Below are 19,431 nucleotides of genomic sequence, written 5' to 3'. Positions count from 1 at the left end.
GTTATTATTACTGGGCAATTTTGGCTTTCAAAAATAGCTATTTATCACTTGGGTGAAAAATTTATTCTCTTGGATTAGCTCTAGTTAGTCCTTGTTAGAAAGTAAGAATTGATAGATGTAATTTTTTGGTCATTTGGAGTCCTATAATAATAAATATTTTCCACCTAAATAGCTTGCTTAGTTGCCTTACCTATAGTATATTTTCTTCATAGTAAATGGCAAGCAGCTAAAACACTGCCTGTAGATCCTGTTCTCGTCTGTTTCTAGTTCCAGTCCACATTTTGCACAGCCAGTGTATACGATGTTGGGGAGAGAAGAGAAAATACTCTTCAGAGAGCTGCGAGCGTTTAGAGCTATCTTCTGAGCTGCTGTCGTCGGAAACACGAGCTCTAAAATCTGGGCTTTGATTAGAATCACTCCTATAAAAGACAAACAGAAAAATTATAAGTTATAGGATCAAAATTATAATTTTAATTTACAAACACGGCTCATTATGTAGTCGATTTACAGTTACCCCTGGTGAAGGATACAGCCGACGTCTTGTTCTTGCTCGTCACCTTGTCACTCTTCCCCAGACAATGGGTGAAGATTTCCTTGGCTAAACTGGCTGAGCAGGAGGATATTTTCTTCCTCCCTGTCCTCTGGAATCATGCAAAATAAGTGTAACCCCTCTTTTAAGAGGAATCCCTTCGAACACTTGAAACCAGCTAACAGCTTCTCTCCCTGTCCTCTCTTTCGTCTTTTTAAAGTCATCGTTGTCAAAAGCCAAATAGGAGCTCAGCTATTCTTCTATTCTCTACTTTGTCCAAAAAGAAGAGACCACCAGCTTGTCACCTTTTTAAACCTTTTTTCAGTTTCCTGCCCCTCTGCGTCACGCTCTGGGTGTTGCTCACACAGCCACAGGAGCACTGAGTCCTCATTTACTAAAGGAGACCCACGGGCACCTCGAGCATGCTCTTCCACGACTCACTGGTCATGCGTCCACTCCTTAAACAAATACTGAGTGCCCACTATCTGCCAGACAGTCTTTTTTTCTAATTTATCTTTGCCTTGTTGTAGATTAGTGAGGTCTCTGATTATCTGAGCCTTCTTCTCCCTTCCTCTCCACACTCAGTTCAGAGCCTTTCTTGACCCTTTGAATTGGTTCTTCTTCATCCTTTCAGCAGGTAGTACACTCCAGGTCAAGAACTCGTCATTCTGGTGTCCCATTCTCTCTTTTGGTTATCTCTTTGACAGTCCCATTAATGGTGACTTTCCTATTCCTAACGCCTTCAACTTTCTTCCGTCTTTTAGCGCCCAAAGATTGTTTCGTCATCTCTTCCCAGCACGTCATATATCCCTACGTGAATTACAAGAGTGTATAGCGCTCAGCATACCTAAGAAGATTTAAAAGCTCACTGTGAATGTGGACTCTGCTTTCAAGGGGCTCACAGCCTGCTGGGCACTGATACTCGCTAAACACGTACTTTGGAAAAAAAGAAAAGTCTCAAATCAATGAGCTTAATTTCCACCTTAAGAAATGAGAAAAAGTGAAACCAAAGAAAGCAGAAGAAAGGAAATAATAAACATCAGAACAGAAGTCAATGAAATAAAAAACAGAAAAATAGAGAAAAAGCAATGAAGCCAAAAGGGAGTGATTTGAGATCAATAAAAATCGATAAACCTCTAGCCAAAGTGATCAGAAAAGAAAAAAAAGAGAGAAGACACAAATTAGCAATATCAGGTTAAGACCAATATCACTACAGATTCTGCATATATTAAAAAGGAGAACAAGGGAATATTATAACTTTACACCAATAAATTTTTGTTGCTGTTGTGTCAACAACTTAGATGAAATGAACAAATTTCTTGAAAGATACAAATTATCAAAGCTCACTCAAGAACAAGTAGGAACCTGAATAGCCCTCTATCTATTAAAGAAACTGAACTTGTAGTTAAAACCTTCTGATAAAGGAAACTTCACGCCCAGGTGGCTTCACTGAAGAATTCTATCAAACACTGTAAGGAAGAAATCACTCTAGTCCTGAACAAACTCTTTCAGAAAATTGAAGAGGAGGAAATACATCCCAACTCTTTCTATGAGCATTATTCTAATACCAAAAGCAGAAAAAGATATTACAAGAAAAGAAAACGTCAGACAAATACCCCCATGAACAGAGACATAAAAATTCTTGACAAATGTTAAGCAAGTCGAATCCAACAATGCATAAAAAGGGTACATCATGACCAAGCGAGGTTTATCCCATAAATGCAAAGTTGGTTTAACATTCAAAAATCAACCATTGTCATTAATTATACTAAAAGATTGGAAAAGAAAAACTGTATGATCATCTCAATAGATGGGAGAAAAAAATCATTTGACAAATTCTAACACCTATTCCTGATTTTAAGATTTTCGGCAAACTAGGAATAGAAGGAAACTTCATCAACCTGATAAAAGACATCTATAAAAAACCCATGTCCAATATCATACTTAATAATAAAAGAATGAATGCTTTCTCCCTACGATCAGGAACAAAGTAAAAATGTCTGCTCTTACAACTTTTTTTCAATATTATATTAGGGGAGCTATCAAGCGCAGGGAGGCAAGAAAAATAAATCAAAGGCATCTGGACTGGAAAGGAAGACGCAAAGCTGTCTTAACTCACAGTTGACACGATCGTCTATGTCGCAAATCGAAGTCTGCTGAACAGTCACTGTTGAGCTTAGTGAGTTTAGCAAGGTCACAAAATACAAGATCAATATACAAAAATCAATTGTATTTCTATATATTAGCAGCAAACAATTGAAACTGAAATTTTAAAAAAACATCATTTATAAGAGAATAAAAATAGAAAATAGGAATAAATCTGCCAAAAGACAGGAAAGCCCTAATCTCTGAAAACTACAAAACACGGCTGAGAGAAATTAGAGAAGACACAAATAAACGTAGAGATATAGCTTGTTCATGGGTTAGCCAACTCAGTATTAAGATGTCAGTTCTCCCCGAGATGGAGCTAAAGCTTCAAGATAATCCCAATAAAATCCCAGCAGGCTGTTTTGCAGAAATTGACAAACTTATTCTAAAATTCATATGGAAACGCAAAGGACCTAGACTAGCCAAAAAAACTCTGAAAAAGAACAAAGTTGGAAGGCCAACAAGACCTGACTTCAAGACTTATAAAGTTACAGTAATCAAAATAGGGTGGTATTGGTGTAAAGACAGACAAATAGCCCAATGAAACAAGAGAAAGTCCAGAAATAGACTACACATACATGGACAACTGATTTTGACAAAGTGCAAAAGCAGTTCACTGGAAAAATAATAATCTTTTCAACAAATGTTGCTTAAACAATTGGATATTCATGCACAAAAAAAAAAAAAGAGCTCCAAGCCATACCTCACATCATATACAAAAATTAACTCAAAATAGATCATAAACTCAAATATAAAACCTGAAACTCTAAAACTTCTGGAATAACACATAGGACATAAATTTTGTAAGACTGAGGTTAGGCAAAGGTTTTCTAGATACGACACCAAAAGCACAATTCATACAAGACAAATGGATAAACTGGACTTCATTAACATTTAAAATTTGTGGGCTTCAAAAGATCTGGTTAAAAGAATGAAAAGATAAGCAACAGACTGGGAGAACAGATTTGCAAACCATATATCCGATAAAGAAATTTTTACCCAGAATATAAAGAACTCTCAAAATTTAGTAAGAAAACAATTAACATGACTTTTTTAAATAGGCAAAAGATTTCAACAGACACGTCACCAAAGCAGATATATGGATGACAATTAAGTACATGAAAAGATGTTTGATCTTTAGCCAATAGGGAAATGCAAAATTAAAACCACAATGACCTATCACTACACACCTATTGGAAGGGATAAAATTCAAAAGAATGTCCATACCAAGCATTGAGGTGGATGTGGAAAAAACAGAACCCTCATACACTGCTGGCAGAAATGTAAAATGATACCACCACTTTGGAAAACAGTTTGGTGGTTTCTTAAAAAGTTAGATATACACCTACCATACAATCCAGTTACTTATTCAACTCCTACGTATGTACTCATGAGAAAAGAAAGACTATATCCATATAATGCCTTCTACATGAATGTTTATAGGAGCTTTATTTATAATAGCCAAGGACTGGAAACAACTCAGATGGCCATCAACAGAAGAACAGATAAACAAATCATGGGGGGCTGGCCCTGTGGCTGAGTGGTTAAGTTCGCGCGCTCCACTGCAGGCAGCCCAGTGTTTCGTTGGTTCGAATCCTGGGTGCGGACATGGCACTGCTCATCAAACCACGCTGAGGCAGCATCCCACATGCCACAACTAGAAGGACCCACAACGAAGAATATACAACTATGTACCGGGGGGCTTTGGGGAGAAAAAGGAAAAAAATAAAAAAACAAAAAACAAAAAAAAACAAATCATGGTATATTCATACAACAGAATAAAAAGGAGTGAACTATTGATATGCACAACGATACAGACACAGCTCAAAAGAATTTGCTACGTTAAAGATGCCAAACAAAACATGTACTGTATGATTCCATGTATACAAAATCACAGAAAATTCAAACTAAACTCTAGTGATAGAAAGTAGATTGACTGCCAGGAAGTAGGAGAGGCAGGGATGAATGGAATGGAGAGATTACAAAGGGGCAGCCTGGTGATGGATTCATGACTGTGATGAAGGCTCAGTGGGTTTCATGTCAAAACTCACCAGGGTGAATGTGTGCACTTCAAATAAGGGCAGTTTACTGTATGAAAATTACACCCCAAAATCTCTGTTAAAATTTTTTTTAAATTGGACACAACCACATTTGAAAAGCACTAACTCTGAAATATCCTATGTTTTGCTATATGACGCAACTTTTATATTTCTGTGGATGCACCAAAGGGCGGCAGAGCATGCTAGTAGAAAAGGCCCAGAAACACACTTTAGAATCTTAGCACATGATCTCTTAGGAGTTTCAGCTTATTTCATTTTGGATCACAGAATTCTTTTCATTCGAAGAATTGTAAAAACAATCTTATTTCACTTAAACCACATCTAGCATTTAATAAAATCTAAAACCATCTATAAGAATTCAGAAAATTATTCAGGCAAATGGGGAAATAAAGTTAAAATTAGTATCAAGATCCAAAGCTCCTGAGTTATTCTTAATAACTTAACCTATAAAAGCATCAAAAATGGTGATGTTATACAAATTCTGAGAAACGTTTTGCGACCAAATATTTTCTTCTTCATTAAAAAGTTTAAATTATCTAACAATAAATCCGCAGATACATTTTTTTAAAACCCTTATTTCCCCTCTAAATATATTTGCTCTAATAGCCACTGGAAAACTTTCCATGAGTTTCCAAAACCAATAATCACGGACATTTACTAATTACTGGCTTTTAGCAACCTTAAATACAGCATCAAATGATGTTTAATTTGTTCCATCTTCAACTAGGAGTTAGTATCTTTTTAGCAGCTGTCTCTGTGGTTAGGAAGAAAATGCAACTACAACTAAAGCAATTAGTGAAAAGTCCTACCAACATTGTAGCAATTTATCTAGTTATTTTCACTATTTCACTCTCTTTTTGTTCCAAAGGGTATGGCATATTAAACCTAAACACACTCCTGCTACTACTTCACTCAAAATAAATTATTTTAATCATATTTAGTTAATGGAAAGCATGAGTATGTCTATAAAATTCATAATCAAAGACAATCTTCTACGTGGTATGTTTCTGAGGATGAATTTTATACCCACACACACACACGTGAGTTCAGGAAGTGTGTTATCACGTTTACAAAGCAGTAAGTAAATTTCACAGATTCCAGATCAATGTTAAATACATAGATGACAGCTTAGTAACTTGATGAAATGTCTAACTCAACAGTGACTCTGGTTAGGGTCATTTTTCTATTTCTGATTTATTAAATGATGAGCTGTTGGTAACTATACACCAAAAATATTTTTAAGTGATCTCTAGTAATTATAAATTCACCCCTAAGGATTGTAGGCAAAAAGCTAAGAAGACGTCAATATCTGGTTCAGCTATTTACAAAGATCTGTAAATCTTTTATGTTTGGTTGTACATTTTTCCCACAAATGGTAGCTTCTTTGCTTATATTAAAACTAACAATATCTTACATATATAAAGAGCTTACCTGAACACTTATCCTCCAGGTGTACCGCTAAATCTGACATCTTCACAAAGGAGGGCGCGCTTTTTTGAAATTTTGCCTTAAATGTAATCGCCCTTATGTCATCGTCAAACAGGCTCTCACAGGATGACCAAGGCGTTGTGTGCAATTCTAGGTTTTCTAGGACGCAATTGCGCTGAACGAAAAGATATTTAAATTCCCAAATATAATCTTAAACAAACAAATAAAAACAAAAAGTCAGCAAAAAGTAAACAATCTAGGCTCAGAATCAGATTAAATAGATTGACCTGATTAAATCAGTTAAAGACAACTTTTATCACACTAAGGAATTTGGGTATAAAGACACAAAATATGAATATTGTATCAAGGCAATAGGATAAGGATGCCAGAGGTAATTTTAACAAAAATTTTTTCTAAACATTTCTTAGTCTCCCAAACAGTCATAATTTATCATAACCAACTGCTTCTCAGAGTAGCACATTCTCGTTTTGATATCCACAAAGATTTTTTCAAAATAATGACACAGAAATGGACACATTTGCCATAATCAATATCTCTCATTGATTTTTCCAACACCTTAGTTTTCTTATTTAGCTAATTTTTCCAGAGCACAAAAAAAGCATTTAAATACAGTTGCACCTGTTTTTAATTCCCTCAGTAGTAATTCTAATTGTTAAAACCACAGTAGCACAGATCTTCTTGCCAAATAATCATATTCTATATTAATAAACTGAAACTTTATCATAAAACAAAAAGAGTTCTCTTAGCACTAAGTTTTCTAATAACAGCTGTCTTTTTAGTTTCCTACTTTGTCAGGCCATAAGGCTAATTCACACACCCCCAGCCACTTCCTTAGTTTCTTTCAATGGATAATTTTTTGTGGAGAATCTTAAAACAAGTCAATAAATCTGTGTAGACACAGCATCATTAGAAAGAACTAAAGCATATATACCCCAGTTGTTGCTTAAACCAATCATTATTTTAAAATAGCTTTCTTGTCTTATTGCACAATACAAGCTTAGAAATCACAGCAGCTAATAAATAAATAACAGCCATAATCGCAACACCCCAAAATAAACACAGTTAAAGTTTTAGTGGACATTCAGTTTTCAGTTTACTTAATAGGTCAAATATATTTTTACATGTCATCAAGTATTAGTCTACATTATTTTAAAATACTGCATAATATGCCAATATTTTGGCATAGATATACCAAAGTCTTAAAAATTATTATAGCAATCCTCTATTTTGGGGCATATTGGTTTTGTCTTATTTTTCACTATTATATTTTTAGCTACATCTTTATGCACAGGCATGACAATTATGCATAGCCTAGAAGTGTAATTATTAGGCCAAAGATAGTCCAAACGCTAAGGCTCTCATACACATTATAATTGTCCTCAAGAAAGGTTTTGCCAATTTACAATTCCAAGATGAGAGTTTACGAGAGTGGCTGTTTACCTATATGTTCTCTATCAATTTCTCAGGAGGAAAATCATCTGTCATTATTATTTTGTGTGTTTTCAACTACTAACAAGAGTAATTTTTTCATATACTTACTGGAAATTTATCTATTGCCAAATTATCCTTACAGATATTTGTCTTTTGCTTATTGCATTGTTGTTTTACAAAATGCAATATTTTTTTCTGTTTTTTCACTTGCCTTTTAATTTCGTATATGGTGATTTTTATGTGTAGTAGTTTTTGTTGCTACACTTTGTTTAACCTACTAATCTTTGGATTCCACATAAGTTTGCTTATATTTTCTTCTACTAGTCTTGTTTTTTAATATTTGAATCTCTAATGTATCTAGAATTTATTTTGACACAAATATGAAGTATAAATTTAATTCTATTTTTTTCTCAAATTGTTAGCTAGCTATTCCTAACGCTACATACTCTTTTTTTTTAAAAAAGGAAAAAGTTTTGCTTTTATTATATTTAGACAGGAAAAGATAAGGAAAGTAATAGGTGAAATAAGATTGGCTATGTTTTAATAAGCTGAATAATAGGTACTTCAGTTCATTATATTATTCTCTGTATGTTTGAAGTTTTTCATACTAAAAGTTTTAAAAAATAAATGCGTATTTCACACACAAAATTCAAACTAAAGGTATAAAGAAAAAATAAAAAACACATAATACTACCATGTAGAGATAGCCACTGCTGGCATTGTAGCATCATATATCCAGATTTTTAAATGTATATACATACTTAAATCTACTTTTATTAAAATGGAATCCTCTCATTTATGAAGTTTTATGATCTACTTTTTAAACTAAACAAAGCATCACATACATCTCTCCAGGCTAGTGAACACACATATCTTTGACAGTGTGTCCACCCAGCCCACAAGTGACCCTTTGACGTCCTCTTGCCTCTGAAACAAGCTCAGCCATTCCTATCGGTATGTTTCAACCCTGTCCTCCAGGCCACCATTGATTGAATCAAACCCAATTTGGGCAATCAGATTCTCTCTGCTGGAAATTTGGAAATGGGATTGGTCTCTTAAAAGGAAAAGGAAAATTAGGAGCTACAGAGTATCAATCTTCTGCTTTCCGCATGGTTGGGAAGCAGAGAAACTCTGCACTAAGTGAATAATACACAGAGAAGCTGCCTGGGACCCACAACACTCTTCAGCTCCTAGTTCCAAGTTCCTCTGAAATCCATGAGCACCCTCGCCGATGCACTGAGAGATACTCCTGTATACTTCAAATGCATCCCCTTAATTGTTGGCCAGAGTAGAGTCCTAGTCCTAACTACAAGCCCTCAGTGCCCAAATTCAAACATAAGTCCTTAATACATCCCAGGGCTTGCAAAACCTTCACATGCATGCATTTTTAACTTCGCAACTTTTTTACCTTTTGAAACAAGCAACGTTATTTTCTCCCCAAACTCGGGTCTCTTCGTCCTTAAAGACAGTGGGAATTCTGAACGGTTGCCTGGCCTGTATTTTACTCTTCATTCATTCACTCACTAAGAAAATATCTGCTAGAGCAGGCGCAGTGCTGTGTGATGGGGATACGACGGTGAATGAGCCAGTCAGGGAGCTTGTGTTCACAGAATTTACAATCCAGTGAGAAAATCAGTCAATTACCAAGCAAGCAAATAAGCTAGATACTCTCCACTGTGTTAAGGAGTAGGAAGGGAATACAGAGAGAGATCTGACAGGGAGTAATCATGTGTATACATGTGTGAGGCCTCTCTGAGAAGATGAAATTGGAGCTGAGAGATGAAGGAGCTATCCACTGGGAGAGGTGGAGGGAAAAGTACTCTAGGCGGAGGAAATGCAAATTCAAGATCCCAAGGCAGGAAAAAGACTGGTATGTTGAAGTAACAGAACAGAGTTGTGTGCAGGTTAGCCCAGGAAGCCTGAGGGGTACTGATACTGAGACAATTTGTGACACATTTCTATATTGGAGTCATGAACTAAGACTGGGAATGGATTTCAAACCTTCATGCAGATGTAACTATGATTGCACATGAAGCATAATCACAAATGTCAGGAGCATTTGCCTCACTCTGCGCTTAATTAGTAATGTCGTGAGAGTACTTTGTTATAACTTATTATATTTTTAAAATATTAGACTTCTCTTAAATAATTTCAGGACGACATTACATCGGAATGGCATTTAGTTCTGAATACCTTATTTTATGCGTATCCAATTATTACTAAGAAGTGTAATTTATGTCTCTAGTCCACCCTCGTTAGGACCTGAACTGTGACCAATATGTGTACGTCTGAGGCATCCCAAATTCCTGCTAGCAATGCGTATTCCAAAAGAACGTGAATTTGAGATTTCTTATTGTTCTTCCCAAAACATCAACTCTGTTATCTCCAGTATTCACTAATGACTGCTTGATGATCATTTCTGATTATATCACCAAAGGAGAGTTTGTTACCCTCGGGAACAAGTAAAGCCAGTGCCCACCATAGAGGTTAATACAGAGGACGCCTCGAGAAATATTCAATGAATATTTCTAGAATAGAAATGAACAGATAGAATGCTAACAACTTCTGAAAGTAGAATCACCACTTAGATGATCCTTCGAAACTGGTATTTTCCTGTTTTTAAAAAGAATGATCTAGACGTATTGAGGTGGACGTGAAAAGTTAAAAACGATTATAAATAAAATATGAGGAATGAATGAATGAATAAAGAACAACTACATCTTAATTCTTAGATTCATAAATTTTCAATATTAACCTAAATACCACAGAATTATCTAGAAACGACTACAATGGCTCTTCTATTAATCAAATAGCTATTTATTTTGCTCCATATTAAGCACGGAGCAGTCTGCTGTGCTCCAGCTCCGTTGTAATTGGAATAATACTTTGACCTACATTTTGTCCGTCATGCACCAGACTCATGATCCCGCCTGCGAGGACAGGTCAATAACGACGGTCAGCCCATCATTGATACATGTTTGTCAGATTTCTCAACCAAACAAATATTTGTCGCTGTTTGATCCTAACATAAAAGTCAAAAGTCTGATTTATCTCAAATCCTAGTTATAGGCTATTAATGATTAAGAGAGACAATGAGACAGATCTTATCTTTTGATAACTATTTTGCAGGCAGAAGTTTAGGAAGAGACATTAACTCTTTCGAGTGAAAAAGAATAGGTCACACACTTAATCAATCTCTGAATTAATTGAGCAGGGTAAAATAACTCATAAGCCACTAATTAAACTCTCTGTCACTGTGATAACTAAAGGATCTCACAATATCAAACGGAAGATATGCTACTATTTTATTGAAATATCAACTTCATTGAATTCAACACATCATCAATTATTAACTTATGTTTTAAAGAAAAATGTAATCATGGATCATATTTTAAACATAAACATTCTACAGATGGCTAATAGTCCACACTTTTAAAACAACTGGAATAAAAACCTGGAACACGGTAATTCATTAAACTAACATGGCAACATGAAAGAGTTAATGCAACTCCCCTGACATCTGCCTTATAACTAGAGAGAAGTTTATTTATCAGAGTACTTTGGCTGAATAAAAATTGTAGAACTTCTGCAGAATTAAATTTTTAAGGAATATCATCTGGAGGAGATAAGATCTTCACTAAAAAGGTAAAGTAGAATCCTTGGGAATAAATAGAAGCTTTTATTTTGCCAGCATTAATTATAGAGGACTTTTTAGATCACTGAATTGTTTACCGGAGTTATAACATTATAACAGCAGAAATCTGTAGAGGAATATTCCATCATGATCACTTATATTTATTAAATGTGGTCTCATCTCTTAACGTTCCTTTCATTCTTTCATCTTGATTCTTTTCATCTCATAAGCATTAATCATTTACCTAACTATAAATAGATTAAATGCTTTTCGGTGTATTTACCTTTTTTCCTTTGAAGTTGAGGGTACCAGGCGGCTCCAGGACCCCATAATACAAGCACATAATGTTGACCTTGGGTCTGTTCCACTGTTAACATAACTTTCCTTTGCTTCTGCCCTCTGTAGCTGTACACTGCCTCTGGAAAAGAAAAAAGGGATATTTTAGTCGGCATTACTTTATCACATGTGATGCCATACTTTGTCTAATGATAAATACACGGTGATAACCCAACGGTACACGAAGACAGTCTTGCATCTTAATTTTTTCATAATTGAAAATTGAGGCGCCAAAAATGTTTACCTGTCAGTACAGTGATATCAACAACTCTCACCACTGCGTGGACTAAAATATCGGGCCGAAGGCACGCCAGTTCTACAAATTCTATACTGTTCATTTTCTGAGGCCGCCTCTGAGGAAGATCTTTGAGATAAGAATGTTTCGAAGACACATACGCCAGTAAGTCTTGAAGTACCACATCACTAACCATACTGGAATCTAAGAAAGAAAAACACACACACATGCAAAAGACAGCAAGATGATATTTTTTTGACAACACGATATTTCCTTAGAACTGTATTTTAGGTTGCAAAGTGTGATTAAATGTAAAACATGATTTCATTTCTACAAAACATGTAGCTTATTCTTGAATCAGTTTAGATGCAAAGATAAGCTTGATAAGGGCTAGCCTGGTGGTGTAGTGGTTAAATTCGTGTGCTCTGCTGGAGCAGACCAGGGTTCGCAGGTTCAGATCCTGGGTACAGACCCACACACTGCTCATCAAGCCATATATAGCACTGTATATGGAGCAGCATCCCATATACAAAAAAACAGAGGAAGATTGGCACAGTTGTCAGCTCAGGGCCAATCTTCCTCACCAAAAATAAAATAGTAACAATAAGCTTGATATTTTTAACCAATAGAAATGGAATTATTTACCATCTCCAAAAAACTTGCTCTGTTCTCTTACTTCTCTATTTTGTTAATAATATCATATCCAATAGGGTCCCCAATCCCTGAAGTCCGATTTGATCACGCTTCCCCAACCATCCCAACCACTGCTACTCTTCGTCAAGATTCTTAGCATTTCCCACCTGAAATACTCTAAGAGTCGCCTAACTGGCTCTTTTCCTGAACACTCCTTCTTTCCCACCTTTGAGCCTCTGTCCTCACCGTTTTCACTGGCTGCAATGCCGTCATCGTCCTCTCTCTCTATCCAAATACTACCGAGAATAAGCACCACTATGGGCTCCCAGTGATCTCTCCTTCCCCTGAACCTGGAGAGCTTCGTCTCTCATTGGCATTTGAGCACACTGTAATATTTCTCTTGACTGTTACATTGGTTATTTAATTCTTCAGTCATTATGCCATTTAGATGTCTTTCTCTTTCCCGTCTCAATTTTTTTCCACATTTTTATTGAGATATACTTTACATACAATAAAATGTAGACATTTTAATGTACAGATTGATGAGCTTTACTGATTAGATTTTAATTTCCCTAAAGGAGAGGGAGGTATGTTTGAATATATGTTGATATTCAAGGTATATTTGGTTGGTGACCAAAATAAGACCTTAGAAAAAAATACTTAAGTGCTTTTTAGAAAGCAGAGTCTATTAACTGATTGCAGCGGGAAATGTACATAAAGGTTCTTTCAAGTGCCTTGCGTGGTGTTTCTGTGTGTTCTCAGGAATGCTTACATGTGTCTCTTATACCCTCAGCCCGGTGTTTGTTGTTGACTATCCCCAGGTTGATAATTCTTTCAGTGGAGGGAATAGTTGAGGTGGCTTCTAGAAAAATGTCTAAGACTTTTCCAGGTAGTAACTGGGGGAGAGGGTATATTTCCAGATGAAGAGAAAGGTATAATGTACAGTTCAGTGGTTTTTTTAGCATTTCACAAAGTTGTACAACTATTACCATTATTTAATTTTAGAAAATTTTTATCATAGAATAATATTTTTAAATGCATAAAATGAAGTGGATTGCAAAACCAATTATATAGAAATATGGTAATCAAAATATTCTTAAAACTGAGAACTCTTGTACCTCATGAATACGTTAAATAACAAGATAGAGTAGAATATGTAACAACTACTGTAATTTCAAAGTAGCAATGGGCATGAACGATATTCAAGTTATCTTCAACAACTGCAATGTGATATGAAAATATAGGTACTTTCTCTCGGTGACCAAGTCAGCGGTACTGTTAATATTACTATCGAGGGTTGCCTTATTCATAATGCAAGGAAATGACAATTTTCAATTAGCAATTAGTGAAAACAAAGATGTAATGTCTTCCCATCCAAGTTTATGGATCTTTAATGTAAAGGAATCAATTTTCACAGAAGAGAGAATAGGAAGAATTTGGGAGGCTAGTCACATCCCACAGAAGGTGACAAGCACTGGAAACCAGGAAGAATGTACGAAGGGGAAATGGTGACAGATCTGTGAAACGGTTCAGAGGAAAAATCCAAATGAACTGTGGACGGTAAAGAGAAGATGGAAGATGACATCAAGATTTCTAGCACAGCTGAGTGGATGGATAAAAACTAACGTTCTAAAGTTTTCAGAACCCGGTACGTACATGAGATCTATTCTAATTAAGATTACTCAAGTCCTCAATGAATCTTATAAAACAATGTTGGTATCCTTAACAAAGATAACGAGCATCAGAGAAAAGAACAGACAGCATGAAAGATGAATGAGAGAAAGAGGGGAAAAGTGGAGATAAGGAGATCAACCAGATTACAGCAAAACCCAACTCTAAACACCTTCCACAGCTCCAGTTGACTCTCCTGACCTCCAGGTTCCTCTTTCACAATATTTCCAGCACATCTGGAATCAGAAGAGCTAGGTTCAAATTCTGGCTCTGTCAATAATGAGTTCTGGGAACTCATACCTAACTTCTCTGGGCTTCATTCTTTGTCTACAATATAGAGCTTTTTGGGAAAAAAAGAAAAAAAGAACCCTGATATCACATTATTTATTTATCCCTGCTTCGTAAAAATTTGCACAGAAACATCTGATTATTTAGACTACAAATTAAATAGTCTACTTTATGGAAAGATTGTGTTAACCTTTGATTTATATAACTTAATAATACTTAATAATATTTAAGATAAAGTTCTATCCTGTCACATTATCAGGACTAGGTCTGTAAACAGTGTAATACCTCAAGACAATGAGGAAAGAACATAACTCTTTTTCAAAAGCACAATATATTGATCAGAATTAAGACTGCTCCCATGAGTTGTAACCACTTGCAAAAAGAAAAGAAAAAAAACTAGTGAAACTGGTTTATACCCTGTAGGTAACCGATCTCTTTAGTTTCTGATTTATCCTTCCTGCATTTTTTTGCACAAATGAGAAGTTACATGTGTATTTTCTTGTTCCTCCCCGCTTTTTTACACAGAAGATAGCATACTACATGCACATTTTGGGTTTTGGGTTTTCATGTAACAACATGTCCTGGAAATCACTTCATATCAGTTAATAGAATTCTTTTCCTGTTTTTACAGCTGGATAGCATTCCACTATGTGAATGTTGCAGAATTTAATCAACCACTCTGCTATGTAGAGGCGTTTCAATTTTTTCCAATGTCTCACAATTACAAACAACACTGCAATGAACGACCTCGTGCATATGTATTTTCCTATTGTTGTACTTGTATCTTCAGGATAGATTCGTAAAAGCAGGCTTGCTGGGTTGAAAGCTAAGTACACTACGTAATTATTTTAGGTATTGCCAAAAATCCCTCCAGAAGGGTTGTAGCAATTTTTACTCCTACCAGCAACGTATAAGAGAGCCTGTTTCCCCAGAGCCTCACCAACAGAATGTGTTGTCACATTTTTTAATTTTTGCCAATCTGACAGGTGAGAAACGATGTCTCTGTGTAATTTTAATTTGAATTGCTCATGTCTGTTTCCCATCTTCCCATCAGGTCCTTTGTCACTCAATTTTTAAGAATTCTCTCTATATCAGGAATGTTAGCCTTTTGTCTAAGGTGTATGTTGCAAACATTCTCTCCAAGTGTGCCAGTTGTCTTTTGACTTTGTTTATGGTGCTTTTGGTCATTCAAAATTTTATTTTTCTGTATTCAAACTTATCAGTGTTGTTTTTTACTGCCTCTGGATTCTGAGTGATAGTAAGTAAGCCTTTCCCTCTGCCGAGACTAAAGAGGAATTCATCCATGTTTCCTTCTAGTATTTATATGGTTTTATTTTTTACATTTAGATTCTTAATTCATTTGGAGCTCTTTCTTCCCTTTGTTGTGAGATATGGATATAATGTTGTCTTTTTCTAAATGGCTACCCAGTTGCCTCAGCATCCTTTATTAAAAAGCTAACCTTCACGTCAGTGACCTCAGATACCATCTTTGCCATAGCCTAAATGATAGGTATGTGGGTCTAATTCTGCTCTTCTTATTCTAGTCCACTGTCTGTCTGTTTGTGCAGCAGTGTCACACTGTTTTAATGATAGAGGCTTTCAGTATGTTTTAATGCATGGTAAGCCTAGTCCCTCATAACTTTTTTCTTTCGGTGTTTTCCTAGTTACTCTTCATCTTTGTTTTTCCCTATGAATGTTGGTATCAAGTTGTAGATGCCATAACCTAGCTTGTTGGTATTCTTACTGAGACTGCATTGAATTTATAAATTAACTTATGGAGAACTGATATCATTGTAACGTTGAGTCATCCTATCCAAGAAGAGGGAATGTTGTCTTTCCATTTGTTCACGTCTTTATTTCTCTCTGGTATATGTAAAATTTTTCCTCATATAGGTTTTGCACATTTCTTCTTAAATTTATTCTGAAGTATCTTCTTTATTGCTATTCTAAATGAATTTTTCCCCAACGGAACGCCCTCTATTTAGTGTCTGTGTATATGAAGGCTATTGGGTTTTAACATTTCCAGATAAAGCAAATTTTGTTGTTGTTGTTCTTGTTGTTAACAACTTCTAGTTTTATAGCATTTGATTAGTACGTTTGTAATAATTCTACTTTATAGAAGTTACTGACAATTTTCTTTGTGACCTAATAGGATCAATTTTTCTGAATACATTGTGGGCACTTGAAAAGAACATGTATTTCTATTATTAGAGTCTAAAGTTTGACTTATAGCCATAAGATCTACCCTATGCATAAGATCTACCCCACTCACTATGTTATATAGATCTTGTGTCTCCTTAGTTATATTATGCCTGTTAGATCTGTCTTGTCCCATTAGAAAAATGCAAATTAAAACCACAATGAGATATAACTGCACACTGATTACAATGGCTAAAATAGAAAATTGGGTAATACCAAATGCTGACAAGGATGTAGAGAAACCAGAAGATACATTGCTGGTAGAAATTTTAAATGGTACAGTCACTCCAGAAAATAGTTTGGCAGTTTCTTATAAAAATAAACATGTACTTACCATACAACCCAGCAATTGCACTCTTAGACATTTATGCCAGAGAACTGAAAATTTATGTTCACACGAAAACCTGGATATAAATTTCACAGCTGCTCTATCCATAATATTCCCCATCAGGAAACAGTTCGAATGTTCTTCAGCAGCTGAATGATTAAGCAAACTCTGGTAGACCCCTACAATGGAATACTAATCAGCACTGAAAAGAAATAGCTACTCATATACTCAACGACTTGGCTGGATCTCAGGGTGTTATGTTTAGTGAAGAAAGACAATCTCAAAAGATTACTTTTTTTTTTAAAAGATTGGCACCTGAGCTAACATCTGTTGCCAATCTTTTTTCTCTTTTCTTCTTCTCCCCAAAGCCCCCCCAGTAACATAGTTGTATACTCTAGTGGTAGGTCCTTCTGGTTCTGTTAGGTGGGACGTCACCTCAGCATGGCCTGATGAGCGGTGCCACGTCCATGCCCAGGATCTGAACTGCTGAAACCCTGGGCTGCCAAAGTGGAGCACGGGACCTTAACCACGCGGCCATGGGGCTGGCCCCCAAAGATTCCATTTATATAACATTTTCAAAGTGACAAAACTGGTGAGATGGAGACCAAGCTAGTGGCTCCCAGAGGACGGACGGGGACTGGAGCAGGGGAGGACTACAAAGAGGGAGCATGACGGAGTTCCTATGTGGCGATGGAACAGTTCTGTATTGTTATTGTGGTGGCATTAACACAAACTTACACAGGGGATCAAACTGCCCAGAACTATACATGCACACGTGCGTGCACACACACATAGGAGCACAGGGAAAGCTGATTAAGGTCTGCAGCCCAGTTAACAGTATTACAGCATGTCACTTTCCTGGTATTGATATTGTACTAAAGCTATATAAGATGTCACCATTGGCAGAAGCTGGACAAAGGGCTCACGGAACTTCATGTACTATTTTTGCAACATCCTGTGAGTCCATAATTATTTCAAAGTTAAAAGTTTTTTTAAATGATAATATAAATGAATATTATCTTTATGCTAATACGATTCTGACATCAATTCTGATATGTTTTGTTTTCCACTCCACCAAGCAATGAACTCAATTCCGACTCTGTCTCCCTGGAGATAGCATCAGATCCCACAGGTTAAGGGCTCTGTTCTACAAGACTGTCCCCCACCCCCATTTCAGATGCCAACAGAAGGTCCACCTGTGCTTCTGACCGATCTCCTCCAGAGCAGAGGTTCCCACAACCTCATCCTCGGGTTCGATCAATTAGCTAGAGAAGCTCACAGAACTCAGAGAAGCATTTATTTACATTTAGCAGGTTCATATAAAGGATACCGTAAAGGGGTAGACGAACAGCCAGATGGAAGAGGTGCATAGGACAAGGTATGTGAGAAGGGACAGGGTGTTTCCATGCTCTCTGGGTGTGCCAGTCTCCCCACATCTCCACATGTTCAACCATCTGGAAGCTCTCCAAACCCTGTCCTTTGCAGGTTTCATTACATAGGCACGATTGCTTAAATCAGCCATCGGTGACTGCATGTTCCAACCCTCCAATCACATGGTTGATTCCCCTGGCAACCAGCTCCCATCATTTACGTGCTTTCCAAAAGTCACCTCATTAACATTAACTCAGGTAAGTTGAAAGGAGTTCATTATGAATATCGAGACACCTACCTTTATTGTTCTTATCACTTAGGAAATTCCAAGGGTTTTAGGAGCTCTGAGCCAGAAATGGGGACGAAGATCAAATATATATATCATATTATAAAGTTCAATATCACAGCTAACAACTCTAAAATTTATGTCTGAATTTTAAACCTTTCCCCTGAATCCTAGACTTTATTTCCAATCTCTATATGACACCTCCACTTGGATGCCTCAAAGATATCTAAAACTGAACGTGCCTAAAGCAGAACTCTTAATTTCCCCCATGGACTTGTTCCTTCTGTGTTTCCTAATGAAGGCTACATAGTTCCTAAACCAGAAGTCCAGGAGTAGTAGATTGCTCCCCTTGGCTCATCCCCAAATCCACACCATCAGAAAATCCTGTGAACTCTATTCACAACTATATCTCAAATCCATCCATTTCTCATCATCTCTACTGGCCTCCCATTATCTCTCAACTCAACTGTTACAATAACTTCCTAACTCTGATTCCACTCCATAACCAGGCCTTCACGACCAGAACCATGGTATTCTGTATCTCAGCCCTTCGTGAGTGTCCTTCACAGCATTCATTATCAACTGTAAATATTTTATGTACATGTCTGTTTAGTTTTTTCTGGTCTGTCTTCCACACAGAAATGTGAGCTCCATGAAGGCAGGCACCAGGGGTACACTGCTCACCAGAGCACCCCCAGCTCACAGTGCCTCAACAATGTAAACACTTAATACATATATCCGGGCAGACGGAGAACTCGACTTTCATAGTTTTATGAGAACATGTCAGGGCTGATTTTCTGCCTTTCCAAACACCACTGACGTCACCCTGTTGT

The 19,431-nt window shown here is 36.4% G+C and overlaps 1 protein-coding gene across 4 annotated transcripts in view; it reads right to left on the bottom strand.

Annotated features, from left to right (window-relative positions):
* SHLD2 (shieldin complex subunit 2) overlaps window positions 1-19,431 on the bottom strand; it is a 91,614-nt gene that overhangs the window by 12,062 nt on the left and 60,121 nt on the right. For all 4 annotated transcript variants that reach the window (XM_046655297.1, XM_046655298.1, XM_046655299.1 and 1 more), the window contains 4 exons: window positions 11,832-12,026; window positions 11,535-11,669; window positions 6,169-6,375; window positions 191-419 (listed from right to left, as the gene is read on the bottom strand). In XM_046655297.1, coding sequence (XP_046511253.1) covers window positions 191-419; window positions 6,169-6,375; window positions 11,535-11,669; window positions 11,832-12,026 — 766 coding nt within the window. The remainder of the gene's footprint in view (window positions 1-190; window positions 420-6,168; window positions 6,376-11,534; window positions 11,670-11,831; window positions 12,027-19,431) is intronic.

Source organism: Equus quagga, chromosome 2, assembly GCF_021613505.1.
Source record: "Equus quagga isolate Etosha38 chromosome 2, UCLA_HA_Equagga_1.0, whole genome shotgun sequence".
NCBI classification, from domain to species: domain Eukaryota; kingdom Metazoa; phylum Chordata; class Mammalia; order Perissodactyla; family Equidae; genus Equus; species Equus quagga.
The sequence above is the reverse complement of the archived record's forward strand: the minus strand, read 5'-3'. Positions and strand labels throughout refer to the sequence as shown.